The sequence below is a fragment of the Amborella trichopoda genome, chromosome 1 (assembly GCF_054954075.1).
Source record: "Amborella trichopoda isolate Santa Cruz 75 chromosome 1, AtrichopodaSantaCruz75HAP2 v2.0, whole genome shotgun sequence".
Classification (NCBI taxonomy): Eukaryota; Viridiplantae; Streptophyta; class Magnoliopsida; order Amborellales; family Amborellaceae; genus Amborella; species Amborella trichopoda.
Window position 1 is genome coordinate 4,068,841 of NC_142336.1, and position 27,793 is coordinate 4,096,633.

General features: G+C 36.3%; 1 protein-coding gene and 1 long non-coding RNA gene across 25 annotated transcripts; one reads left to right on the top strand and one right to left on the bottom strand.

Annotated features, from left to right (window-relative positions):
• Positions 1–1,166: 1,166 nt before the first annotated feature.
• Positions 1,167–12,107, top strand: LOC18427133 (uncharacterized). Of its 24 annotated transcripts, none has more exons than XR_016049074.1 (13): positions 1,167–1,285; positions 2,168–2,266; positions 2,587–2,721; positions 3,531–3,622; positions 3,747–4,755; positions 5,638–5,731; positions 5,804–5,887; positions 6,349–7,555; positions 7,685–8,055; positions 8,648–8,754; positions 9,053–9,206; positions 10,364–10,516; positions 11,408–12,107. XR_016049074.1 is itself a non-coding variant. In XM_088857771.1 (13 exons), exons 1-13 carry the CDS (start codon positions 1,247–1,249, stop codon positions 11,540–11,542), a joined length of 3,645 nt encoding a protein of 1,214 aa, XP_088713897.1. In that variant the 5' UTR covers positions 1,167–1,246; the 3' UTR covers positions 11,543–12,107. The 24 variants fall into 24 exon arrangements, 15 of the variants coding, with proteins under 15 accessions (XP_088713897.1, XP_020518553.2, XP_088713952.1 ...); XR_016049041.1 differs by having other exon boundaries at positions 5,811–5,887; positions 6,349–7,563; XR_016049039.1 differs by having other exon boundaries at positions 5,811–5,887; positions 6,349–7,563; positions 7,685–8,040.
• A 708-nt stretch (positions 12,108–12,815) lies between these two features.
• On the bottom strand, positions 12,816–27,770 carry LOC148783487 (uncharacterized). Its single transcript, XR_016049076.1, has 2 exons — positions 27,265–27,770; positions 12,816–13,856 (listed from the first exon to the last, which is right to left on the bottom strand). It is a non-coding gene; the product is annotated as an uncharacterized LOC148783487 (long non-coding RNA).
• Positions 27,771–27,793: the final 23 nt, after the last annotated feature.

Here is a 27,793-nt window from a genome sequence, read left to right on the forward strand (position 1 = left end):
TAAAAAATATGTAATCTTTAACATGTAGATTCTGAATATGAAAAAGTAAATAAATTTTGAAAACTAAAATAATAATTATATTAAAAAAATATTTGAACTATTAGTTACAATTGTTTTTAAATTTAAGATAGATGCTTTATACCTCTAGACCGCATATTGTATAAATGGGTCCAGCACACATGAAACAATTGTTCATCTAGAATATTGGGGCGTTTTGTATGGTGTGCTGAGCGAAGTGATATTCTTAAAAATATGCTGGATTGAAATAATATGGAGGAAGTGCTATACATTCTATAAAGAGAAAATTATAAAAGCCCCCTCAAGTATACTGTCTATGAAACTTACCCCCAGCTAACTTTTCTTTTCATTTTTTTTCCCACAACCACCTTTCTTTGCAAATACCCCAAAAACTACCCCCTCTCTCTCCTTGTGGCTTTTCTTGCAAATACCCCAAAAACTACCCTCTCTCTCTCCTTGTGGCTTTTACCCATGACTCTCCCCCTGTACTTTTTACCCATGCGTTCTAGCAATGGGGAGACTCGCTTTCTGGCAATGAAGACACATGCTCTAGCAATGCAGAGGGTCGTGGGCAATGAAGACACGTGCTCCAGCAATACAGAGGGTCGTTCCGGCAATGAAGACACGCGCTCCATCAATGCAGAGGATCGCTCCGACAATAAAGATACGCTCTCTAGCAATGCAAGGACAGACTCCGACAGTACACCTTCTAGAGCCACAGCGCTCCGACGATTGAATAGGTCGCTCCGGCAATGAATACAAAGGCTCTGCCAATACAAAGACGTGCTGCGGCAATACACCTTCTAGAGCCACATCATTCCGACGGTTGAATTGGTCGCTCGGGCAATACACTATTTGGGACCGCCAATTAACTTTTGTTTGTACAAGAAAGATATTTTTGTGGTTGAATTGGTCGCTCGGGCAATATACTATTTGGGACCGCCAATTAACTTTTGTTTGTACAATAAAGATATTTTTGTAAAAAAATGACAACTTTTTACTTTGGGGGGTCTTTACGAGGAAAGGGGGTTGTGGGAAAAAAAAGTAAGAAAAAAGATTAGCTTGGAGATAAGTTACCTATATAGTAAGTTACCTAGGTAGTAATTTTTTCTTTTTTAAATTCATGATAGTTCCCGCGATTTTCATTTAGAACTATAAAAGTGCTCCCGCCATTTTCTAACATTTCCTCTAAAGTGTAGGATTTGTAGAGCGAGCGAAGCTTTCGTTAATGGAGGGCTCTGGTTTCCATCAACCCCAATTTTCAGAGGTCAGGTTCCCTTAAAACCCTAACTCTTCAATGGTGCTTCTGGTTTCCAATCCCCTGAGGTCTGTTCCCGTCTCTTTTCTTGGATCCCAAGAACCCTAGTTTACATTTCTCATTGCGATTCTCTCCATTTCGTGAGAGAAATAAAGAGCGGGTGATAGGACCTGTGAGCTCCATTTTTTTGCCTAAAGCTCTCTGAATATAGGTTTTGTATCCCCATTTTGCGAGCAATAAACATGTTTATTTTGATTATCACAGTAGAGAATGGAATACATGACTATTGGAGAGAGAGAGATCAATGGACTCTGCAATCTCAATTGCAGTGTATTCCCATTTCTCAATGTTATACAATCATGTCGTTTATGTTAATGCAATGGAAAAGTATAGAAAGAGTCCATTTACTTTTGGTACATAGAGGTCACGATTGCTCTTGTCCTCCATATTTCAAACCGGGTGGCCTAATAGTGTCATTGGCTAGACTCAAAGTTCAAAAGAAAATTTCTCTAACTTTGTGAAACATCTAAAGCTATCCAATATGACATCTAGTGGCTAGGAGTAATTTTGAGGCCTCCTTGTACTAAAGATAAATGGTTTCATAGAATACAATCCCATAATATAATATATAAAAGTCTCTGTAGATTATTGGAATTTGACTTCTCAGCAGAAGTACAAAGCTTCTCATGCCACAAGTGCTTAAATTCATATGTTGATGCATGTGGAGGTGTTTGCAAATGAAAGTTTTGGTATGGTCAAATTATTTGAAGTGTGATTTGATCGAAGCGGTTAATATCATTCTTCTATATCTTTTCTTCCTGATAAGAAATTAGGGCCCATAGGAATTGATTTGTTTACTGTTCTTCTTATAATTTTAGTAAACTATGGCAGGATGTTGCTTGGCTTCCACCATGGCTAAACCCACATAAGTTATCATTGCACTTTGAGCAGGTTAATGACACCCAAACCTTCTCTCAAGTGGCTCACAGGGTATGACATATTTGTGCATTGAGTTATATGATTTTCAATCAATATGGTTGGAGTTTATTTATTTACTTATTTATTTATTTTTTATAAATTTATCATAACATGATCAAAAGCATTTATACAAGCTCTGCTCATTAGCAGTTTTCTGGTTTGCTGAATGAATATCGCTGATTATTTTGGGAGTGTAGAATTAAGTTGGAACTACCTCCCATTATCCAAAAGTGTTGGGAGGAACTCCAATTTACTGTAGTTGGTGTCTTACTTATCTTATTTTACAGTACTTTCTTCTGGATATAATTATTTTTATTGTTCTTGTATTTTAGGATCTGAAACATATCCAACGAAGTGATGGACAAAATACCTGCTCATTCTTGAGGGGAGAAGTTGGGTTTAATGGTTGTCTATTTTTGTCAGGAGAAACCAATTTATCATCGGAAAGGAGCCCGTCAATGCAGAATGTAAGTTCTTGCTGGATTTTGTGCTCTCCAAGTTCGTGCATTCTCCCACAGAATTTGTTCTTACTTTTCTCTGGATTCATATATTTACAAGTGATGGTTTTGATGCCTGCTTCATTATATGTTTGTTTTTGTTTGTTTTTACTTTTCAAGGTATGCTAATGAGCACACCTTGACTGAAATAGATATTCAATCTATTGGCTTGAATTAACCTTGTAGTTACAATAATTTGCTTGCAATTCCTCGGGATTTTCATTAATGATCTGTCAAAAGGGAATATTCTAGTGTGGATCAAAAGTAGATCTATGAAGATGATATTTGAAATGTAAGTGAATTGTCTTGCAGTCGGGTAGCTATATCTGTTATTGTCTCCCTAGGGCATATTGGTATCTCTATATATAACATTGAAAACATTGAAAATATTAATTGCTTGTCTCTACGTATATTGGTAAAGGGCAAATTATTCTTCACTTACCAAAGTGAGATTGCTTGTCTCTACGTATATTGGTAAAGGGCAAATTATTCTTCACTTACCAAAGTGAGAAACTTTACACGCAGCTATAACCCGTATTTGTGTTCTATTGCATATGTATGTGTACTATGTTCATATGAAATCCCTTTATAACCACTAACCAATTATAATGAACAGCAATGCAGAAATATCTGGTTACACATCAGACACTCAGACCAGCAATTTTGATTAGGATACCTGCATTTTGGGCCTAGTTATCCTAGTATTTCATTTTTGCTCTTAAAAGTAACTATGTGTAAAGTTTGTATTATTTAGAGAGTGTTTATCTTTTTATCAACAGATGGCACCTTTTCATCTACATCTTTCCTCAGATTATTATGCAGAGCGCTCCTCGAGTCAAGTCCCCCAACTAAATATATCTTTAGAAAACCGGTACATGTCAAATCAGTTTCTAATTTTGCTCTTCCACTCCACATGCATCTCCATGTGCTTTGTCAGCATATAGTTTACATTTACTGCTTATTCACCCTGCTTGTTGCGTAATCTGATTTTTCAGGACCCTTGAGGACAGGAGCAGTTTAGATACTTTGAAGGGCTCCCACTTCTTGTCCCTGCAACCTATTCCTCAAATTCCATTCAATCCAAATAATAAAGGTTCCTCACGAAATTTTGAGGAATCCATGCCACAAACTGTAAAACCAAAGAAAGCCAAGCAATCCTCATTAGCTCATTTGGACAAAAGTTCTAAAGATACCCATCCAGTGTCGCTAGATTCCAGGTACCTCAAAAGTGCTGATATGGATGATGCGGTTGAACTTAGCATTGCAGCATCTGAGGCTCTGGCTATATCTGACCTTGTTAAGAGCAGTTTTGGTTCTGAATCTTACTCATCTTCAGTTATATTGAAAATTGCCCTTAAAGTAAAAATGGCAAGAAAACAGTGTTGTGTGGACGAATTTGATATTTCTTCTGCTTCGATTGAGGAATTCAATGGGAATAATGATCTCTCTGACTTGGATGACAATTCCATGGCAGATGCTTTTGATGATGTTGGCCTCTGCCCGGTCCAAATTGTGAATTCTGGTGTTATTCCATGCAGTAATGCAGGAATTCTTGATAATAATACTTCACCCTTACATCCAGAAAGAAATGTTGGCCAATGCAATGAGTTTTTTTATTCTTCTAAGCAGTCTCTTGTCAAAGAATGCAGTTCAAAACTGCAGAACACCTGTAGTCCATGCAAAAATGATACTCATGTTTCCAATACATGCTTATCCAAAAGCCTTGGCAGATCCGATGGAGAAAATGAGAGACCTTCCATTGATATCAAATCCAAGGGAGAACATGTGTTTTCCACCATTCCTTCACAAGGGAGTGTGATTGGTCCTCATGTTGATCGTATACGATCAAATGACTCTCTCTCACAGTCTTTACCTGAAGAGCATACGGGACTTTGTCCCAATGATTCTTGTGGTTCCAGAGGAATCATTTGTGGTGCTAATGAACTCCAATCAATAGCAATGGATGACTCGGTCATGGCTACTACAATTAGAATAACTTCCAAGGTGAGGATGTGCAAGCATTGACTTCCTATAAAAATGCAGAGATTATTTTTACATTATCTTATATAACTTTTTGACATCATTTGCATATTGAATTATTTTTGTCATATTGTTGTATCCTTCAGCATTATTTGCGCATCTTTTTAATTGGAACTACAACCCACTAGTCTTTCATCATCCCTGCGAAGAACAAGTGTCATGAAATTGAAAACCCTGTGTTGCAATTTATCACTGTTAAACATTAGTTATAAGTTGGAAGACAGGCAGATGGAGCATTTCAATTTCCTAGCATGTATTCTTTGGAGGAATGCAGAAGAAATGGTGGGATATCTTCTTCTACCCTCTGCCTTCACTGGGAAGATATAGGTAAAGGTACTGGCTTTGTTTGCAATGTCCCAGGCTTCTGCCATCACCCTGAGAAATCATGTTGAATAAATGGTTGGTGGAATTTCGGAACTTTCAACCTCTGAGATTAGATTGAGTTATGATTTGAGTTGTCGATTCCACACATGCTCTCTTCTTTTTCTTTTGTTATATTTCATCAAACATAAGGAAAACTTCACAAATTTTGGATAATTAAAACCTCAGGAATAATTTAGAAGTGTACCCTATGCCTTGAGTATTAGAAAACTATGGATGGGAAATATACGTGACCGCTTTTTCCATTGGTCTAGTCGCTCGACATAACCTTGAAGTTTGTGCTTTTCCCTCTGAATGAAAATTCTCAAGTTGTCAATGTCATGTGGCTGGATAAGTATCGCAGGGTTTCTTGTAGTTAGATCTGAATCCTATTCTAATCCATCTTGAGTATCTTATATTATAATGGCTTTGTTTCGATATCATTTTCATGACAGGGTGCTATCATTGGCATATTTTGTGTTGCAGGAAAGCAATCTCAAAGAAGAAGGGTTAAATCTTTTCAGCATTGGACCATGCAAGAAATTGTCTTCCTTTTGGACCCAGGATTCAATAGATGGAGGTAAGACTATGCATGCATTCTTTAACCATTGCCTAAGTAACAAAAGGCTTAATTTGCACTTATACACTTTAGTCTACAGTGGAAGGAGGGAAAGTAGAACATGCTCTGATCATAGAACCATTCAAAAGCCGTTGGCTTGGGGGATGGACAGGGAAGGTATGGAACTCTATATCATTTGTTACTTTCACATTGCCCCCTTTTGCGTGGTTTTCCTTTTGGGGACTTGAGAAAGGGGAAAGCACACTATAATTTGGGGGACTATGGGAAAACCATAGTGTATTGGCTCATGCCATTTATTGTAACGAAATAAGATGATGGGTACGGACTAGAGAAAGTGGGATGCACCATCGGTGTCATATCCAGTTTTCATGTGTCTTGCTCTCTATCACCATCGATTTCAAAGGAAAAATATTACCCAATTGGTTGTCTTTTTCCATAGTCTGTTAGATTGTAGTATACTTTAAGATAGGTTTGGAATTGTGGTTTTAATGAGGGTTGGCCAAAGGCTGAAACCAACTTCTGGATTTGGAGCGAATTCTATATTATATTTTGTTAAACACTGGATCATAGTTCATCTTTCTGAATCATGTGATGCTTGCCTTTGTTTTTCCTTAAAGGAAGCCGGAATGAATGCAGATAGCACCTGCAAGAGAAACAATGGCATGCCAAATCTGTTTGTTGGAGAGACTAGCTTCTTTTCGGAGTCGGTTGAAGTTGTAGATGAGTGCTCCTCTGTGCACAAACAGGAGACCAGGCTTGATATTGGTACCTCAGGCTTGCAGCATGGAGATTTATGTAGCAATATTGACAATGAGATCACATTCTCTCAAACAACCCTAGTGAGATTGTCTAACAGTTACCAGATTGACCCACTTTGCTCTTTTGTAGCATGCAGCATTGATGTAGAGAATGCCCATTTAGGTTTGTCTCCCAATCAGCAAAATAATAGAGAGGAATATGGGAAAGATTCCAATTTGAATAATGAGGAACTTGTGGAGATTGAGAGCCTGGATCCAAGTACGATGTTGCCAAGTTCTGAAGTGGCAACGAGCCCCATGGCTTCTACCCATCCTGTCCAGCATGTACAACTGGAGCCTGAAGATTCTGGGCACATGAAGCGCACAGAAATGTTCTCTTTGAAGAATTATAGCACGAGAGCTCCTAATGGAACAGTTTGTTGGGAGGCACAAGGAGTTGATGTTTCTGTGGGTAGTAGGTCTTCTCTAATTAACACAACAGAAAACAATATCTTTTCGTCTTATTCAAATTGTGATCATTCTAGGTCTTCAAAGCATCATAATAGTTTGTATTCCATAGGCATTCTTAATTCAAAGCTCTCTTCCATGTGCATGGACGTGGGCAATTGCAGAACTTCAAACTTTCAATTTGGTAAACAAACTGAACGAAATCAACTAAACTCTACCACTAATAACGAGTTCCTGGAGTCAGAAGCTGATACCCTAAATTGTGATAGAACTGCAAATGATGGAATCAAAGTTCAGTCTGACCCCCTTGAGGGAGATCAATCACCTTCAATTTTGAATTTTGGGAAACGAAGAAGGGTGTATAGAACTATTGAAAGTAAGGAATCTGAAGAAGATAGCCAGCAAAAGGCTTCAATATCATATACGAGGAAATTCATATCTTCAAATGACAAGGAGGTGAATAATGGGGGCTGTGAAGAATATGCTTCATGTGTAGCATTTCATTCCCATCAAGATGAAGGCAAGAATTTGAAGAGAAAGAGAGTTCGTTTCTCTGAGGCAGACATCAGACTTCACCAATATTCTACTTGCCAAAAGTCAACCTCCCAAGTTCTAAAATGTAAATTGGTATTTCAATTTTAGCTGAACCTTTGTAGTAGATAATTGTGTTTCCATGCCAATATGCCTTCAATATGCCTCAGTTTAAAAAGACAATGATGAAAGGATAATATTGTTGAAAATTGTGCAGGTTTGAGTAGGACAACCAGTTCGAACCCTACTGCTGAACTACCCAAAAAGCAGAATAGGAAATCCAGTAGAAGGGGAAAGGCATCGGCATCTATCATCTCATCCAAGCAAGGATCTGAAAATGGAAAATGCTATCCTACCGCAAATTGCAGGTCTCAAAAGGGACTGATATTTCAAGGCCTTGAGTTCATGTTGACAGGATTTTCAAGTAAGAAGAGGAGAGAATTTGAAATGCTAATCAGGAAAAATGGAGGAGTTGTCCTCTGTCATATTCCAGCACCTTCTATAAATATACGCGGCAAGAGGGTGACATGGTACAAGAACCAAAAACTACCTATTATCCTTTCCCCAGAAAAGGTTTGATTCCTTTAGGTACTTTGTATTCATTCCATGTCTTCTTTCCTGCTGAATGCTATATAAACTGGGAAATCAGGGGACTGTTATATCTTGTTCTTTGATCATCTTTAACAAACTTCTCTTCTTTTAATGGGACTGAGTAATGACATGGCGGTTTGTATAGAGCCGAGGCTCTAAACAATAAAATTAGAGCCCACCTTCAAATAGTGTCAAGAAATAAGGTTTCCATACTGAAAATTTTTGAGATAGCCTTAAAATATATTTTTGTCTTCAATTATAAAATTTAAAGCTTCAAAAATAGTGTATATTGAGCAGATCTATAAAAACTTGAATATCTTGAAAATTGATGATCCAAAAATACATTACAAGATGCACTATTTCCAAGACTTGAAATCCATTTTTTTCTCATGTCCATGCATCTTGATGTCGAGATGATCAATTTGATGACATGGTAATATCTTCTTCATAAGTGAGTATATCATGCATTGAAGTAAATTGCTTTACTAGAAATTGTATTCTGTTAGAGTTTCCTGTCCAAAAGGACAGAAGAAAGTAGGCACAGAAGTTCTGATTGGTCAGTGAATTTCTTTCCTTTTCTTTTGCGCAGGTGCAAACAAGTAAATTCTTGTATGGTTGTGCTATAAATACTGCCCTGCTGAAACCATCCTGGCTCACTGATTCCATTGCGGCTGGTTTTGTATTACCGCCTGAAAGGTAGGTCCTGGAACCATAGTTCTATTTATAAGTTCCTCACGCAGATGGAAGGGACAAAAAATGAAAAGACCTTTGAATCACAAGAGTTTCCATAATAATTAATTTTATATTTTTAATCTTTTTCATAGTTATTAGTTGCTTATAAATCATACATTACCACCACTCATCTTTGTAGCCTTTATGTTATAAAGAAAAGTCGGAATTTTCTGTATGAAAAATAAAAAACTACCGCACTTATTCTCAGTTGCACATCTCATGCGTTCTTATCATGGTTCACTGGCCTGTATGTCATTGGCAGATATAAAGTTATCTCAAATCATTCTTCTGAAAAAAAGCAGATGGAACGTGGTCAGTCAAATCCCCGTTCTAATCACGTGTACATTTTTGAAAGGTTAGGGATCATGCTCTATGGGAAGCTTTCTTTCTGTACCAAAATGGCAACAGTTATAAAGGTAATATGCTTTTATAAATTTGTTGTTTTGTGTCTTTCCTGTTGACTGTAGAATGTATTGTCTCCTATTCTATCTGCACTAACATAGCAACATCGTAAAGGTTACAGTTAACAGAGTAATTTATGTTATAGGTAGCCCATTTTGTGGACTAAGATTTAGAAATCTGAAACTTTTTGTGGGTGTGACCCTCAAAGGGGCATCCACCATGCAGTTCTCATCACAGATAGCGGAGAATTGTTGTACCCAGTGAATGGTTGGTGGGGCCCACTATGATTAGTCTCTGATGTCCACCATCAGTAATTGAGTGCTGTTTACCCTTTTGAGTACCCTATACCATCATTGGAGTATGGCATATGTTGTGGAATAAAAATTTGACCCAATTCAACAAAGGCCCCAGGTTGGTTTGACCCATTACCCCACCCTGCTGACTAGACTGGATCATGAAAAGAGAAAACCTTACCCTATATATGTTGGGATATGGATATCTTGGATACATATACATCATTATGGATGTATATGTATATATCTCTTGATAAGGTTGGGTATCTAGAAGATAGAGACCGAGTTACTTGGCCATCAAGTTATCATGCCATATTTATCTCATGTAATTGTGTGATTGTCTTCTATATATAGAGGTACTTCTTGATGTAAACATTCATCCAAAATAGTGAAGATGTAGCCGGTTGGGGCTTTGGATCCGTGGATGTAAGGCTTAGGCCTGAACCACGTAAATATTGTGTTCACTTTTCTTCTCTCCATTATCCATTCTATGCTCCCATGAATTCTAACATGGTATCAGAGCTAGTGTTCTCTCTTCTCTCCATTATCCATTCTATGCTCCCATCAATTCTAACATGTATCAGATCCATAGTGTTCTCTCTTCTTCGCTCCATTATCCATTCTATTCTCCCATGAATTCTAACAATATAGCCTTGAGGAAACCAGTAGTTCAATAAACCGTTGTCTTGATCCAGTATTACCTGATTTTGTTCCAGTTTGGGTTGACCCGACTGGGTCTTGAATGACCCAATCGGGTCTGCGAACTATGCATGGTTGCATACTTGCATTCATTTGTAACACTGAAACTATCTGTAATTGCATTTCATTCTTATCTCACTGTTTTAGCTACTATCTTCTCACTTGTTTCCTATCTCCAGCATGGAGGTGGTCAGGTTTTCAAAACCATGAAATGGCTAGTCGAAAGCTTAAGGAACAGGAATAACACCATGGGCATTATCATCATTGAAGATGCAGGAAGAGCAACACGGCACCTTAGGCATTGTGCATCTGAACACAAGCTGCCAGTGATGGTAACTTAATAGTACACGTAGAAAAATGTGCCAAAAGCTGTTTGATAAAAAGCTGTAGTGGTGTTAAGAGATAATCTTGAACAGAATAATTGCGTAGATAATCTTGAAAAGGAGAATTGAATATATGAAAAAAAGAAAAGAAAACTTGAATGTGGAAGATAAAGAAATTGTAGCCATTGGGGTCTTTTTCCTTTCATTTTGTCAAGGGTTTCTCATCATTTAAAGGAGAAGCACAGGTGCAGGTTTTGTTTTAAAATGTTATTCCTCTGGAATTCAAAATATCAGTTATCTTTATATATATATATATATTTAGGGAAAAGTTGATATAGAGCTTGAGGCTCTAAACAATCAAATTTGAGCCTACCTCAAAAATTTCACTAAAAGTGGTTGTCTTGATGCCCAAATATCTTAAAATTGATCATCTCGACATCGAGAAGCATGGACGTGAGAAGAAAATGGATTTCAAGTTTTGGAAATAGCGTATTTTGTAATGTATTTTTGGACCGTCAATTTTTAAGATTTTAAAGTTTTCATAGATCTGTCTATCTACACTATTTTTGGAGCATTAAACTTTATAAACAAATATGAAAATATATTTTAAGGCTATCACAAAGATTTCCAATATTGAAACCGCATTTCTCGACTCTATTTGAAGGTAGGCTCTAATTTGATTGTTTAGAGCCTAGGCTCTATACAAACCACACCCATATATTAATGTTTAGTTTTACATATTCCAAAGGTATTTAGAGAAAACCAATTAATATGCTATAATTTCGGTCCAAAATCCCTAGTAGCATTTTCTCCATGACCAAAAATCATTTTGAAATCTTTTACCATGCTTGAAGTATCAAACTGAATTAACTTAACAAACCATGCCTGTCAAATTTGCAGCCTTCAAGCTGGATTATAAACAGCCTACTCTTGGGAAGGCTACTCCCAACCCAAGAGAATGACCCTTGTGATATTCCTCGTACAGCAAAAGCAACCACCATTTCAGAAGCTATAGAGGAAAGTGAAGAAATATGACGGACCAGATATCAGTTATAACTATATAAATTTCCATTCAAAACCCCAATTATACGTGCCTTGTTTGCTTGAAATTCGGGTGTTGAAGTCTCCAGACAAGACTGAACCCAATCTGCTTGGAACTTCAATGTTCCATAAAACCATGGGTGATTGAGACCAGATTCTCTACCATTCGGCAGTCATGTATGTATATGTATATCAGCAAGCATGCATGATTAAGTGCTTTTGATGGTCCCTACCGGCTTCCATGATTTTCTCAGTAAGATGCCTTACCAAAGCAGAGTTATGCATTTGTGCATGCATCCATCTCGTTATGCTATTTGATGGTACCATGGAACGTCCATGATTTCTTGGTACCCCTTTCTTGGCGTTGTTGTGCCCATTCTCATTGCTTTATTTTTTTAGTCATTTATTGATTTTACATTCATTTTTGGTTCTCTGTTCCATAAACCTGGTGTTTTCTGTATAATTTTTCTTTCTATGGGTCATCTCCACTCATTTCTTCATACCTATGTATTATAACACTTCTGAAACCATTCAGAAAGAAAGCCATATTCCTGGGTCCCATTTATCTAGCTTTACCTTTTTTACTTCTCTTACAATTCTAACTAATATTTGTGAGAGGGCTTCTTTTTAATTTTTTTTCCCTGATATATATTTCATGGATTTTCTAATAAGCATATGATTTCAATGGTTGCTTATTTATGCTAACAACTACATGTGCATGTAGCATATACCTGATATGCATGTCTTTGTATCTATTGCTGTTGTTGCATCTAACCCTTAGCATACATGTACTTATGCCAAAACTAGGTCTACATAAATATATGTGTTGCATATTATAATTTGATGGAGCATGATGAACCTATTTTTTTGAATAAAGCATGATGAACCTATTGCATTTTGAATATTTTTAATCACATACCTATGTTAAATAGACGTGACTTGTGTAATTTTGTTTACATAGGAATATGTTTTTTTCTCTTGTATTCATTGTATAACAAATGTAGGATCGCATTCAAGAATTATTTTTGATGAAGTGACATTATATTAATACGCTTATAATAATGGAAAAAGTTTATATAAGGTTGCAACCTTAAAATGTAGAAATACAGATGCACCTCAAAAAGCAACTCCATTGTCTGTTGTCAGGAGTTGACAGTGGATAGCCTGTGAAGTACCAGGACCATACTACATTGGACTGATATACTTTTCTGTTTCATTAATTACGGATTACAAAGAGTTCTTCCTCATTGTTCTTCAAGATGCATACTTTTCTTTAACGTCCTTTTAATACAATCCACTTTTTCATTTCTTTACAGCTTGAATCACGACACACACATGATCAACAAAATGTGTTGGAAAAATAAATCAACTAACAGCTCCTAGCCTCATGATCAAGAGATCTCCATTTCCTAACTTATCCCGGAGCAGCCAAATCACAGTGATGTCCTTTGCGTGGATAGAAAAACAGTACACTATATTTTTCCTCTTATTCTTTTGATAATGCATATTTCATTTCCTTGCACTTTAAAGAAATAAGATCCCGGTTGGTATCATCTTTATAGTTTAGAAAAAGCGGCTATGCCATACTTTGTATGTCTACGAGCACAAAACTGAACTTCCATTTTAGAAATGGTTTCCCCTGCTCATGTAAACCAGCAAGTAATCAACTTCGCTTCTCCATTTCCTTACATATTCCAAAACAATGACGTGCATTCCATGTGATGGACTCATCAATACATAATCCAAAGCAACTAATTTTGGATCCCCTTCTTCTTTGTCATTTCCTTAACACGATACAACTTAGATACTTCAATTCTGATGATTCATATGGTTGACAAGAGTGAACAAAATTGATCTTCCAATTTAGAAAGGGGAAATTACACTATATCCCAAATAGATTATGGAAAAACATAGTCCATTGGGTCATCAGTGCGTGATAAAACGAAGGACAATTTGGAAGGAGAGCTCGAGACACCAGAACAGCACATGACCCTAGTGGTGAGTCCTACTTTCTATCGATCACCGTCAATCCTTTTCACGGTGATGATGCCAATTGACTATACATTTTCATGGTGCACCATATTATAGAGTTCTTTCCCTCAAAACTTTTATAACATCCCAAGAGATGTACATCCAGGGCAAGGACATGACAAAAGAAAAGCCCAACATATGATACTTCATTAATAGCATTGTATATGCTCTCTAAGCTCCCGACAGGACTTCAATAAGCTTTTTGCAACAAATATCGCATATTATACTGTGGGGTGCTACTCTGTACTGTCGGTGAAGCTCAGAAAGTCTATAGACTCTGTAGTATATAAATTAAAGTTAGCAATGCACTTGGGTTAAGACAGGTCTAGATATAAAATAAGAAATGCTCTTGACATACTAAACTTATTGCATGACGCTTAGTAGAAAACGTTCTATAGAGGTGGGAGCACATAAGAAATAGAGAAGAAATAGGAACTTTCCAACTAGAAACAAGAACAAAAGGGCATATGCATGAATAAATTGCTATAGATTTTAGTATGACATTTAGTAGGGGTGTAATTGAGAAATAAGTTTTCCTACATAAAACTTATCATACATCAGATCTGTTTTAGCATCAATATCTTCCACTTTTTTGCATCAAAGCAAGGCGCTCTAACTTTGCATTATGTACGAAAGTAATGTTGGAAATGTGGCCTATCAGGCCCTTTTCTCTCGGAAATGTTTATTTTTTATTTTTTCAATAATGGTACAAAAGCCATATTGAAGTATATGGGAAATCCCATGTGGTTAACATGAGGCAATGCCATATACTTGGATCTATTTTTTAGCTTTAATAGGATGCCTCACTGGAGGGAAATCCCAGTGTCACTGGAGGGAAAACCCATTGGTGTGTTTGGAATTGGATTCCTTGTAAGAATTTGTTTTTATATTAAAGATATACAAAGTTATTCAATTATAAATATCTTTTATCAAATTGTGGGAATGCTTGGATGATATCCGATTATGTGAGTCATTAGTGGACTAATGACAGATTTAATCCTAATTAGATGCACTTAAGGGAATTAAGGTAGGAGTCACACTTGGATCTCAACTCTTATAGACCATGAATGTGAGAGTACAAAATAAATGTGTTCTCTATAAAAAGAGGAGGTTAACTCCTCTAGAAAAGATAGAGAAAAGGATAAAAAATAACGATGGAAGGTGAAGGAGATTAACCAAGAGGACTTTCAAGGTAGCCTGTCATCTGATGACTTGGTCTATAGGTTTTGGTATGGAACTTTAAGTCTTTCGTGTTATTTAAAGATAGATCCGAGTAAGTTGTTTATTTATTTTATTTATTTATTTATTATTATTTTTTATTGGGACTAGTAAGGGTATCAGAGTGAGGTTAGAAAAGTTCTTGAAAGAAAGAGATAGAGGCAACTGAGTTTGGTTCTTGAAAGGCATTTTGCCCCACAGAGATGTGCATGATAATATTAACACAGCAGCCACAGGTTGCTATTTTGTGAAACATTCAATTTTTTTTGTCGCCAACCAGAAGCCTTTTTGACTTTTGATCCCAAACGATATCTTCTTTTTATTGTAGAATAAGGGACTTAGCGTTGTCTTCCCTTCTCCCATTTACCTCAACTATGGATGGAGTTCTAGATTTTTCTGCAAGGTCAAGGTCTTACATTTGATTGAGGACTGAGGCTTTGAGAGAGATAGAAAGAATGTTCCTGGGGTTGGTGAGATTGATGCCAACCCTTAATGGAGTTTTGCAGAAGTTGAAGTTTCCTTTGAGCCCTCTATGAGCTTGAGCCTGACCATTGGTGCAGTGACAATTGCCCCTTGCAGCCACTGTTAACCCTGAAATAGAACCTAAAAGCCCCTTTTATGACATTCACTATGTCCTGAACAGTACCTGGTTTCACTACTAGACCTAGTTATCTCTCTCTAAAATCCCCAAAATCTTTACTAGCGCTTAGGGTTTCATTGAAACTCAATGAGCCACCAAGTTCGAGGCTTGTTAGAGAGTTGCAGTGTTGGCTTGAAAGGTCACACGGTTGGGTGTTGTTGCAGCGGACTTCATTCTCCATAAAAAGAAGTAGCATGAGGACGCTAGACAGAAACTGAACTTAAAATGGCTATTTTGCCTCCCAATGTAACATGATTTTTTTTGGAGTTTTGTCTAGAGGATGGGAGATGTCCGTAGTATTTCCTTAAAGTAAATAAAAGGAACTCCCTTGAGTTTCCTTTAAGGACCACGGCTAATATTAGGTAGTGTTTCAAAATAATTGGTAATCTCCAATTAGAAAATTCTTTTTTGTTAGTAAGTTCTTTATTGCCTTAAATTAGAATTCTTGTTCACATTCTATCTTATCTAAATAGCAAGAAATCAATGCACTTTGAATTTGAAAAGTATTTAGAAGGTTTCAATTTCAAAGTTTTTATGATAAGTTCTTTGTTGCCTGAAGTTAGAAATTTGTTCACATTCTATGTTATTTAAATAGCATGAAATCAATTCACTTTGAATATGAAAAGTATTTGGAAGGTTTAATTACAAAGATTTTATGGTAAATTTTTTATTGCCTTAAATTAGAAATTTGTTCACATTCTATTTTATCTTAATAGAATGAAACCAATGCAAATCAGTGTGTGGTCTTATTTCAAAACGAAAGTCTCTCTTTTTCAAAATTTGAGTTTCTTTCTCTACCTAAAGATAAGTAAGTCTCTCTTCAATGAACACGAAGGACGCATTCATTAGCTTGTCATTTACACCATGGGCTATGAACCACATGAAAACCATCATCCCCATGTCCATGACCATAGACATCATCTGAAAAATTGTGTTGATGTTATTTTATATTTTAGCTAAACCTCTTAATGCACAAAATGCAGGCTGCGTAATTTTAGGCAAAGCTCAATATTCTTTCATCTAATCATTTGTATGAAAGCATATAGAGCGGTAAAGAGAGATACACTCTCACATTTGCCATGTACGAAAGAGAAATTTGGTGTTCACTATTTACTTTTTTATTTCTAATATAGCCCTCTAGCAATTATACATATTATGACAAGCCAATTATTTATGTAAAGCAATACTTGATTTGAAATATTTCTTGATGATCAATGCTCATGAATATTCCAAATTCAACAATATATGTATATTTGTGATAATATTCTTTTTCCTCCCTTAATTTTTTTTTTACAAGATTATACATTATAACATCCTTGGAAAGTGTAAGCCTATTGGCCATGTTGTGTAAGAATATTTTTGTTTGAATTAATAATGTTGTTCGTTATTTTTAACCTAGTTGTGACTTATTTTTATTTATTTTGCTTACTATTCTTCCTTATATTTAGAAAATTAAATTTGTACCCATGAGGATGTGATGATGTGATGTTAAGCTATTATTTTTCATTGAGATGTAGTAATCATTGGCACCTTATAGTGCTCTGTATATATCCATATAACATTAAAAATATTTAATGATGTATCATGTTAGATTACATTATCATATTATTGATAGCTATTCATTGGATAGTGGTAGTAAAACATCTTTTACCAAATTAGAATTGAATTGGTTGTCTCAATGGTGATCAATGCACATTAAGAAAGTTATTGAATTGTTCATTCAATGAGCATTCTCAATGCCTTGAAGAGGACTCGATCCTCCACCACCTAAAGCTTTGTCAAATTATTATTGTTCTTATTATTTTGACCCAAGATCGGAATATGTGCTTTGGACTTAAAGACCAGTGGTAGATGACATGTTTGAGAAACATGCGGAAGCAATGAGTCTTTTTTCTTCTCTTCGCTAAAAGATAGATGTAAATAAAATCCAACATGTTAGTGAATATTTGGTAAGGTATATGAGAAATCCCATGTAAGTAGCATGAGACAATGCCATATGCAAAACCATTGAGGCCAAGAAATCCAAATGTGGTGTATGACCACATTAACAGGGTATATGAGAAATCTCATGCAGGTAAGCATGCAACAATGTCATATATAAAACCATTGAGGTTAAAAAATCAAAGTGTGGTGTTTGACCACATTGGCAGGGTATATGTGAAATCCCATGCAAGTAGCATGAGGCAATACCATATACAAGGTTGTTGAGGACAGGAAATCCAAGTGTGGTGTATGACCCTTTTAGCAGGGCATATGTGAAATCCCATGCAAGTAGCATGATGCAATGTTAAATATAAGGTTGTTGAGGCCAAGAAATCCAAGTGTGGTGTGTGAATACTTTGACATGGTATATGTGAAATCCCATGCAAGTAAGCATGAGACAACGCTATATACACATTTGCTGAAGCCATGAAATCAAGTGTGATGTATGACCACTTTGGCAGGTATACGTGAAATCTAATGCAAGTGGCGTGAGGCAATGCCATATACAAAGTTGTTAAGGCCAAAAAATGTAAGTGTGGTGTATGACCACATTGGCAATGTATATATGAAATCCCATGTGAAAAGCATGAGGCAATGTAATGTACAAGATGTCAAAGGGCCTTCAGGCCAAGTGGGAGTTGTTGGAAATGTGGCCTATCAGGTCCTTTTCTCCGGAAATTTATTTTTTTAAATAATGGTACAAAATCCATATTGAAATTTATATGAAATTCCATGTGGTTAACATGAGACAATGCCATATAAAATTGAGCTTTAATAGAATGTTGCACTGGAGGGAAAACCAAGTGGTTTGGATTCTTTGTAAGAATTTGTTTTTATATTATAGATATACAAAATTTATTTAATTTATAAATATCTTTTATCAAATTGTGAGAATGTTTGGATGACATCCTATTATGTGAGTCATTAGTGGACTAATGATATGTTTAGCTCATTACATAGGATTAACAGTTTGGTGACAACTTGTTAATCCTAATTATTTGGACTTAAGCGAATTAAGGCAGGAGTTACACTTGCATCTCAACTCCTATAGACCATGAATTTGAGAGTTACAAAATAAATATGTTCTCTACAAATGAAGGGTAACCCCTCTGGAAAAGGCAAGAGTTGCATTTGGTATGGGACCTTAAGTCCCTTGTGTGATTTAATGATAGATTCGGGTAAGTTGGTTGTCGCTTTTATTTAATTATTTATTAATTTTATTTATTGGGACTAATAAGTAATTCACAACAAATCGAGCCTACTTCAAAATATGGTTATAAAAAGAAGTGTGCTAAACAAAAATACATGGTGCTAACAGTTTCCTTGAATTACCCAATTTTTTACGAAATTATTTTCCACTAGTAAAAATTTTTAGATCACAAAAGGCAAACACAAAATAAAAAGTTTATCTTGTGTGGATTTTTAAAACAGTGAAGGAAACAGTAACAACCGAAATAAACAGGGAAAGGTTTCTATGCTTTCCCTACAGCATAGAAGTTCTATTAGCCTCCTACCATCCAGTCGTCCAATTTTGATCAAGAGAGCCACTCACTGTTTGATCTTTAGATCTGACATCTCAAAGTATTTTATTTTTAGTTTTTATTATACAAATTGTATGAATATGAAATTTGGTACGTGCCATCTTCTCATTGGGAAAATATTAAAAATAATTATTTGAAAAAATATAATTACCAAATACCCCTTGAAACTTTTAAGGATATTTTTTGTCATTTTATTTTATAGAAAATATTTTTTTAATATTTTTTTCGCTAGTGCGAGCTTAATAGAGAAATGGATGTCCAAAATTTGAAGTGAAAATAGTTTATAGAAAAAAAATTAAAAATAAAATAATATAGAGATGTGACATTGTGATTGGGGCAATTTTAGCCCTCCATTCAGAATGGACTGTTGGATAAGGAGGAGGATAGAACTTCTATGCTGTAGGGGAAGCATAGAAAGCTTGCCCGTAACAAAATGTTGAATAAACAGTAACAATAGAAATTCATCAGGGTCATCACCATAAATGAGTAGTTCTTTACTTGTGTTATCTCTCGACGAGCACAAGTTTTATTCTTGTGAGAGGACAAATTTGTCTTCAATAATTGGAACATCAACTAACCTTGAATTTTCAGTGTATCAACACGATATCAGAGTGCCATCAATCCCAATGGTTGCTAACATCCCATTAATCGCCATGTCAAAGTCTTTTACTTTCCTTTTATGCAACTAGTAAATTGCATTCAATGGGTGCTTCCAATGTGTAGTTATATACCCCAAAAGTCGATGGGTATCTTACCATGTGCATGACAACTCTCATTGTTTTGCAGTTGGACTGGCCAGATCACAGGTGAGGGTTAAGAGATTGGGTATTTGCAAGTGTATACCCATAAGTATATAGGACCAGAATTTTGCAGTTGGACTGGCCAGATCACAGGTGAGGGCTAAGAGATTGGGTATTTGCAAGTGTATACCCATAAAAGTATACTATCAAAATTCTTAATGAGGTTTGATAAGATGGTATCATCATGTTCATGGTCTACAAACCAACATTTGACTTACACTCTGAATGGTAATTCATATATTATCATGCGGATATCAAATCCTCGTAAGTCATTCAGAGCAACATGTTGTCAGTGCCTTTGAATGGGAGCTACATTGACATGATGTTTTGTTGTCCTCATTCATTGCTGAAACGGTTAAAGGCTGGCATAGAGTCATGCCAATGAGTACTATAAGTTTTCGTGATCCATCATCCATAAGAAGTTTAACAGGGAGATCTGAAAGGGGAAGCAAAAGGTTTGCATGCTGCTTAGATGATGGTTGCCTTATAATTTACGACATCTGAAACCCAAATCTCAATAGTGTCACACTGGTCAAATTGGGATCTCCAATTTTTCTTACAGATGGGGTGGTGACTTATGTTTAGAAAGTGTTGCTATTGGGTCGACAAATGCACTCTTGAATTACATTATTGACATGGTAGGGATATGGAAGTTGTAGTGTGCATGGGATGAGAAAATGAGAGATCTTCACCCCATACACACTGCGACTTCCATGTCTCTTCCACATTGATAATGCAATTCGAGAGTGTTGTGTATCCCATATCTTGATTTGGGCATCTGTCAATCCAGTAGCAAACACTTTTTAGGCAAAAGTCACCATCGAGTTGCAAGAAAAAATTGAATATTTCAGTTTGTCCAGTATGACACTATTGAGATGTGGGCTTCGAAGATCGTAGTTCATAAGGCAAAATTGAAAATTCCTGTTTGCCCACTATGACGCTATTGAGATGGGCTTCGGAGTTTGTAGGTTGTAAGGCGACCATTTTCTAAGCTGCATGCAAACATTTTGCTTCTCTTTTCAAATTTGCATGTTAAACTTCTTATAGGTGATGGATCACGAAAACTTGTAGTACTCATTGGCATATGCTTGTATGCCCGGCTTTAACCGTTTCATCAATGGATGAGGACAACAAAACCCGGCTTTAATGGTTTCATCAATGGATGAGGACAACAAAACATCATGTGAATGTGGCTCCTATTCAAAGACGGTCATGACATGGTGCTCTGAATGACTTACATGCTCTATATCACCTTAGAAGATTCGATGTCCACCATGAAAATATGTGGATTACCATTCAAAGCGCGAGTCAAATGTTGGTTTGTATACCATGACGATGACTATACCTTGAGAACTTTGGTCCTGTATTTTTATGGGTATACACTTGCAAATACCCTATCTCTTGGTCCTCACCTGTGACCAGGCCAAACAATAAGAGTTATCATGCACATGATAAGACACGCATCCACCTTCGAGGATACCATTCCTATCTTCGTTCTCTTTTTCAAAACTCAGCAGCTCATCCTCTTTATTATCCATTAATAAATCCTCAAGTTTGTCTGCATATTCCAACAACTCTTCACCATCAGCGCCATTTATTAAAAAACAATCAAAATTTAATTAGAAGAAAGTACAATCATGAAAGCCAAAACAATACAAACTAACATATGCGTGCGCATGTATGGAATCCTACAAGGTTGGGATTATATATATATATATATATATATATATATATATATATATATATATATATATATATATGAGTAATGATCCTATGAGACCCTCCCACATCCATGTGTGTAGGACCCTAAAGGATCACCATTAAATTTGGTACAGATTTCTAGAAAAGTCAAGTCCCACACTCATGTGATAACTTTTGAAGATTGATGTGTTGTATTCTGAGAAAATAGATCTGTCAAGTTAGAGTCAAAAAGACAATTTCGATACATGGGATTCGATATATCTGAGGCTCGATATATATATATATTCGTATAAGGGTATTTATGTAATTTATACCATCTATCTGGGACTTGATATATATTGTTGTGATGGAGGTGTTTTTTTTGGGGTTGAGGGAAAAACACAAATTGCTTTGTAATAAGAGAGAGCAGAGAGGCGTGAGGAAGATAGCTATTTTAACCTTATTCTCCATTACCAATAAAGAAACTCTCATATCTCGTGGACGTAGGCACGTTGCCGAACCACGTATATCTTTGTGTTGTGGTTGGTTGTCTCTTTTTTTTTGTTTGTTTATTCTTTCTTATCTCGTGGATTGTTTTTCGTTTCTACAAATTGGTATAAAAGCCTACAAGGTTATTTCGTATTTTTTAGTTTGCTACCACGGTGACAAGAAAAGGGCTCAAGCGTCAAATATGACATTGAGAGGTTCAATGGAAAGAACAATTTTACTCTTTGGCGACGAAGGATGAATGATCTTTTGATACAGTAAGGTCTGGCTAAGGTTTTGCTAGGGGAATTGAAGAAACCAGCAAAGATAGACGATGAAGAGTGGCAAGAGATGGAGGAAAAAACAGTAAGTACGATTCGTTTGAATTTGTCAGTTGACGCATTGCGTTATGTGGCAGATCTCGAAATTGCTCCGGAGGTTTGGACAAAACTCAGGAGTATCTACATGATGAAATTTTTGACGAACAAGTTGTTTTTAAAAAAACAGTTGTATTCTCTTCAGATGGAAGAAGGCACGGATCTGCTTGAACGTCTCAACGAGTTCAACTCGATTATAAGTCAATTAGCAAGCCTTGAGGTCGAAATCAAGGATGAGGACTAGGCGCTACTTCTGTTGGCTTCATTTGCAGGATCATACAATCACCTGGTTACAACTCTACTGTACGGGAATGAGACTCTTGAGACGGACGAAGTCACTACTACTCTTATGTCAAACGAGACAAGGAAGAAGACTAGCAGTATTAAATCTCAAGGAGAATGTTTCTTTGAAAAACACAAAGAGAGTCATGAAAGGGGCAAATCAAATCAAAAGAGGTATGAAAGCAGAACTCGGTCAAAATCAAAAGGGAAGGGCAAGTTTATTTGTTATTACTGCAAAAAGGAAGTCATATGAAGAATGACTACTCAAAAAAAAAAAGAGGATATAAAGAGGATAGAAACAAGAAAAACATTTGATGAAGCTAACGTGGCCGATAGCTCTGACGGAGATGATGAAGATCTTCTCTCTATATCTTCAGGTAAGAATCAATTTACTGATTCTTGGATTTTAGATTCTGGTTGTTCTTTCATATATGTCCAAATATAAATTGGTTTGAAACCTACAAATCATATAGTGGTGGGTCTATTCTAATGGGGAATGATACAGTATACAAAACCATTGGAATAAGAACTATCAAAATCAAGATGTTTGATGAGATAGTACGAATTTTATCAGATGTGAGGCATGTCCCACAATTAAAGAAAAACTTAATATCCTTGGGGGCCCTTGACTCGAATGATTGCAAGTGTACAACAACAGGTGGAGTTATCAAGGTTAGTAAGGGATCTATGGTTGTCATGAAATGTCAAATGGTTGGGAACCTATACAAGTTGATAAGGACAGGGAATACAGTTACATGTAGAGCTTCTGTAATTACAGATGTAAAGTCCAACACAGATGATACAAAATTATGGCATATGCGTTTAGGGCATATGAGTGAACGAGGTATGATGAAACTTCATAAAAAGATATTGCTGAGGGGTGTCCAAGCCTTAAATTGGATTTTTGTAAGTACTGTGTTTTAGGTAAACAGTGCAAGATTAGATTCAGAATTGCAGTTCATACAAGCAAAGATATGCTAGACTATGTACACATTGATGTATGAGGGCCTTCACGAATAAAAATCACTCATTAACTCATTGACGATTACTCAAGAAAGGTCTGGGTCTACTTCATGAAATATAAAAGTAAAGCATTTACGAAGTTTAAACAATGGAAAACAAAGGCAGAAAGGAACACATGAAAGAAACTAAAATGCTTGAGATCAGATAATGGAGGGAAGTACAAGTCTAGAGAATTTCAAGAATTTTGTAAAGAAGAGGGGATTGTACGTCACTTTACCGCACCAGAAACTCCTCAACAAAATGGTGTGGCTGAGAGGATGAACATGATTATTCTGGAAAGAGCTCGAAGTATGAGATTGAATGCAGATTTAAAGAAAAGTTTCTTGGCAGAAGCAGTTAACATGACCTGTTTCATCGTTAACAGGTCACCATCTACAACGATTGATTACAAAATTCCAGAGGAGATGTAGACAAGAAAGCCGATAGATTACTCTATGTTGAGGATTTGCAGATGTCTAGCCTATGTCCATGTGCAAAGTGGGCAACGTTCCAAATTAGACTCTAAGTCTAAGAAATGCATCTTTCTCGGTTTTGAGAAGGGAGTGAAGGGATTCAAGCTTTGAGATCCTACTTCACATACGATTGTATTTAGCAGCGATGTTGTGTTTGATGAATCCCACATGGTGAAGTCAATCAACATGCAAGATGACTAAGTGCAAGTAGATGAAAGTGATGGAGAAAGATCGACACTCCAGGTGGAGCTAAAAGAGTCTGAAACACCAAAAGAGGAAGAATCATCTAGCAACATACCAGAACAGCAGCAATCACATGGTGAACCCTACAGTGTGGCAAAAGGCATAAAGCATCGTGTTCACAAAGCCCCTGTGAGTTGAGGACATGGTAGCCTTTGCTCTAACTATTGGTACTGGGGAAATTGACTCCTTCAAAGATGCTTTAAGTGATGCACAGAGTGATAAATGGATGATAGCCATGATGGAGGAGATGGAGTCTCTGAAAAAGAACAAGACTTGGGAGCTTGTCAAGAGGCCCAAGGGAAAGAAAATGATTGGGTGCAAGTTGATCTTTCAGAAAAAAGAAGTAACAACAGAAAAGGAATGTGATAGATTCAAGGCTAGGCTAGTAGCAAACAGTTACACTCAGAAGGAGGGAGTAAACTACAATGAAATATTCTCTTCAGTTGTCGAGCACACTTTAATAAGGCTATTACTTGCTTTAGTAGCCATGTTTGATTTGGAGTTAGAACAACTTGATGTGAAAACATCTTTTCTTCATGGTGATTTGGAGGAACAAATTTTTATGGGGCAACTTGAAGGCTTCAAGGTGCATGGAAAGGAAGATCAAGTTTGTTTGCTCAAGAGATCGCTTTATGGTCTTAAGCAATCTCTTAGGCAGTGGTACAAGCGCTTCGACTCGTTCATGGTACGGATTGGCTATTCAAGAAGTGAGTATAATTGTTGTGTTTATTTTAAAGTTCTTGATGATAATTCCCTTATTCTCTTGATGCTTTGTGTTGATGACATGCTTATCGCTGCCAAGAATGCATATGACATAACCTCTCTCAAGTCTATGTTAAATTCTGAGTTTGATATGAAGGATCTAGGGGCTGCTAATAATATCATTGGTATGGAGATTCATAGAGATAAAAGTACTGGTAAACTTTGGGTAACTTATAAAAGGTATGTTGAAAAGGTGTTGGAGCTTTTCAACATGAAAAAGGCCAAGTCTTAACACTCTATTGACGAGTCATTTCAAGTTATCTGAACGACAACGTCCTACTACGGATGAGGAGATAGAACAGATGTCTCTGGTGCTCTATGCTAGTGCAGTCAGAAGCCTCATGTATCTATGGTTTGTAGCAGGCCGGATTTATCTCATGATGTCAGTGTTGTTAGTCGATACATGAATAATCCTGACAGGGAGCATTGGAATGCAATCAAGTGGATTTTCAGATATTTGAGCGGGACGTCAGATCTCAGAATTATGTTCAGTAAGAAGAGAAGCTCTACAGAACTGGTGGGATATGTCGATTCTGACTATGCTGGTGATTTAGACAAGCGCAGGTCTACTGTAGGGTATGTCTTCATACTAGCATGTGGACTTATTTCATGAAAGGCAATGCTTCAACCCACGATTGCCTTGTTTACGACAGAGGCAGAGTACGTGGTAGCAGTTGAGGCTGCAAAGGAAGCAATCTGGTCGACTGGTTTGGCTCGTGAGTTGGGGGTGGAGCAAGAATGTATTATGCTGCGTTGTGATAGTCAAAGTGTCATAAATCTTGCAAAGAATCAAGTGTTTCATACAAGGACAAAACACATTAATGTGAGATATCACAAGATCAGAGAACTTGTGTCAGAATGAATCATTCACCTGAAGAAAATTCATACGAATGACAACCCTGTATATATACTTATAAAGCCGGTCACCACAGAGAAGTTCAAGCTTTGCTTGGACTTGCTTAATGTCACTCATTGTTGAGAGTGTGGGAAACACCCCATGACAGGTGGGGGTGCAGTCACGTACCTTTGTGGAGGTACGAAGATGGAGACATCTTCAAGTTATCTTCAGGGTGGCTCGACATAATTCAAGCCAAAGTGTAGATTGTTGAGGATTGATGTCTTGTATTCTAAAGAAATAGATCTGTCAAGGTAGAGTCAAAAGGACAACTCCTGTACATGGGATTCGATATATCTGGGACTCGATATATATATCCGTACAAGGGTATTTCGATAATTCATACCATCTATTTAGCACTTAATATATATTGTTGCGATGGGGTTTTTTTTTTCGGGTTAAGGGAAAAACGCAGATTGCTTTGTAGTCAGAGAGAACAGAGAGGCGTGAGGAAGATAGCTGTTGTAACCCTATTCTCCATTCCCAGTAAAGAAGCTCTCATCTCCCGTGGACGTAGGCATGTTGCCGAATCACGTATATCTTTACGTTGTGGTTGGTTGTCTCTTTCTTTTGTATTTGTGTTTTTTTTTTTTGTCTCGTGGATTGCTTTTTCGGTTCTACAATAAATTTTCAAGAGATTTGTGCTAAATTTAATGGTGATCATTTGAGGTCCTACACACATGTAGGATCATTACTTTTATATATATATATATATATATATATATATATATATATATATATATATATATATATATATATATATGAGAGGAGCGCGGATGAATAAATAATAATAATATTTTTCTTACATACATATTCTATAACGTACATGTATAAACTCATATAGACCATAGTGATCATTAATAAGAAAACAACGAAACTATGAAAGTTATAACCTGAGAGCAAGGTGAATTAAACTTTATCATAATTAATGACAGTAAAAATGGCAACAATTCATATAGCATCCTTGTATTTGTGTTTAATGGAAGTTCTATTTACTTGCTACAGGAATTGACAAGTTGGTGGAAAGACCAAATAACCAAAGTCCAAATTGTGATAACTATAAGAACACCATATTTGCTCCCCTAAAGCATGGTGCCAGAACATACAAGTTCCTTTGAGGATAGAACAACTTGAAACTACCAGCTCCTTTTATCAATGGATTTTGCAGTGAGGGCTAAAGTTACAGAAAATAAGACATGCAGGTTAGTGAACCACAAACCCTTTTCAAGAATACATTGCTAACTCTCGGGCACGATCCTGCATTTGTTATATAAAGAAATAAAAGAAAACAAAAGTATGGTACCGAGGAAGATGGCCGGCTTCAAAATTGCCCTCCACACACAACTTCTGGAGCTTGGTAGCCAGGTTTTCAAGGATCGATTAGCTAGGTTTCTTGGGTCCTTTCTTCAATTATAGGGAGCAAAGTTGAAAGAAAATAAAAAAGTCATGTGCAGCTGGACCTGTGTGTGAAATTTACAACAAATTCGACCTCCATGTGATAAACTATTTGGTACATATATAATTTTTCCAAACTACTTTTGAAGGGCAAAAAAAAAAAAACTTATAATTGCAATTTTTAGTCAACTAAAATAATTATTTTTGAAAATAAAAAAAAAAAAAACTTATAATTGCAAATTTTAGTCGACTAAAATAATTATTTTTGAAAATAAAAAGAAAAATTATAGATACCCCCAATTTGAACTTTCTACACATCCTATCCACCGGTATTTTTTGTATTGTACTTTAAAGTTCAAGGCTATTTTTTCTTTTATATACCCCCAAGTCAAATAATCAAACCATTTTTTGATCAAAATGCCAATTTTTCTCTCTTC

Bases quoted from the DNA above. Each gene is read 5' to 3' on its own strand.
- LOC18427133 (XM_020662894.2), top strand. From the start codon at position 1,247: ATGGAGGGCTCTGGTTTCCATCAACCCCAATTTTCAGAG. The intron at 2,267-2,586 runs GTATGACATATT...CTTGTATTTTAG, and splicing joins TCTCTCAAGTGGCTCACAGG to GATCTGAAACATATCCAACG. The intron at 7,556-7,684 runs GTAAATTGGTAT...AAAATTGTGCAG, and splicing joins AACCTCCCAAGTTCTAAAAT to GTTTGAGTAGGACAACCAGT.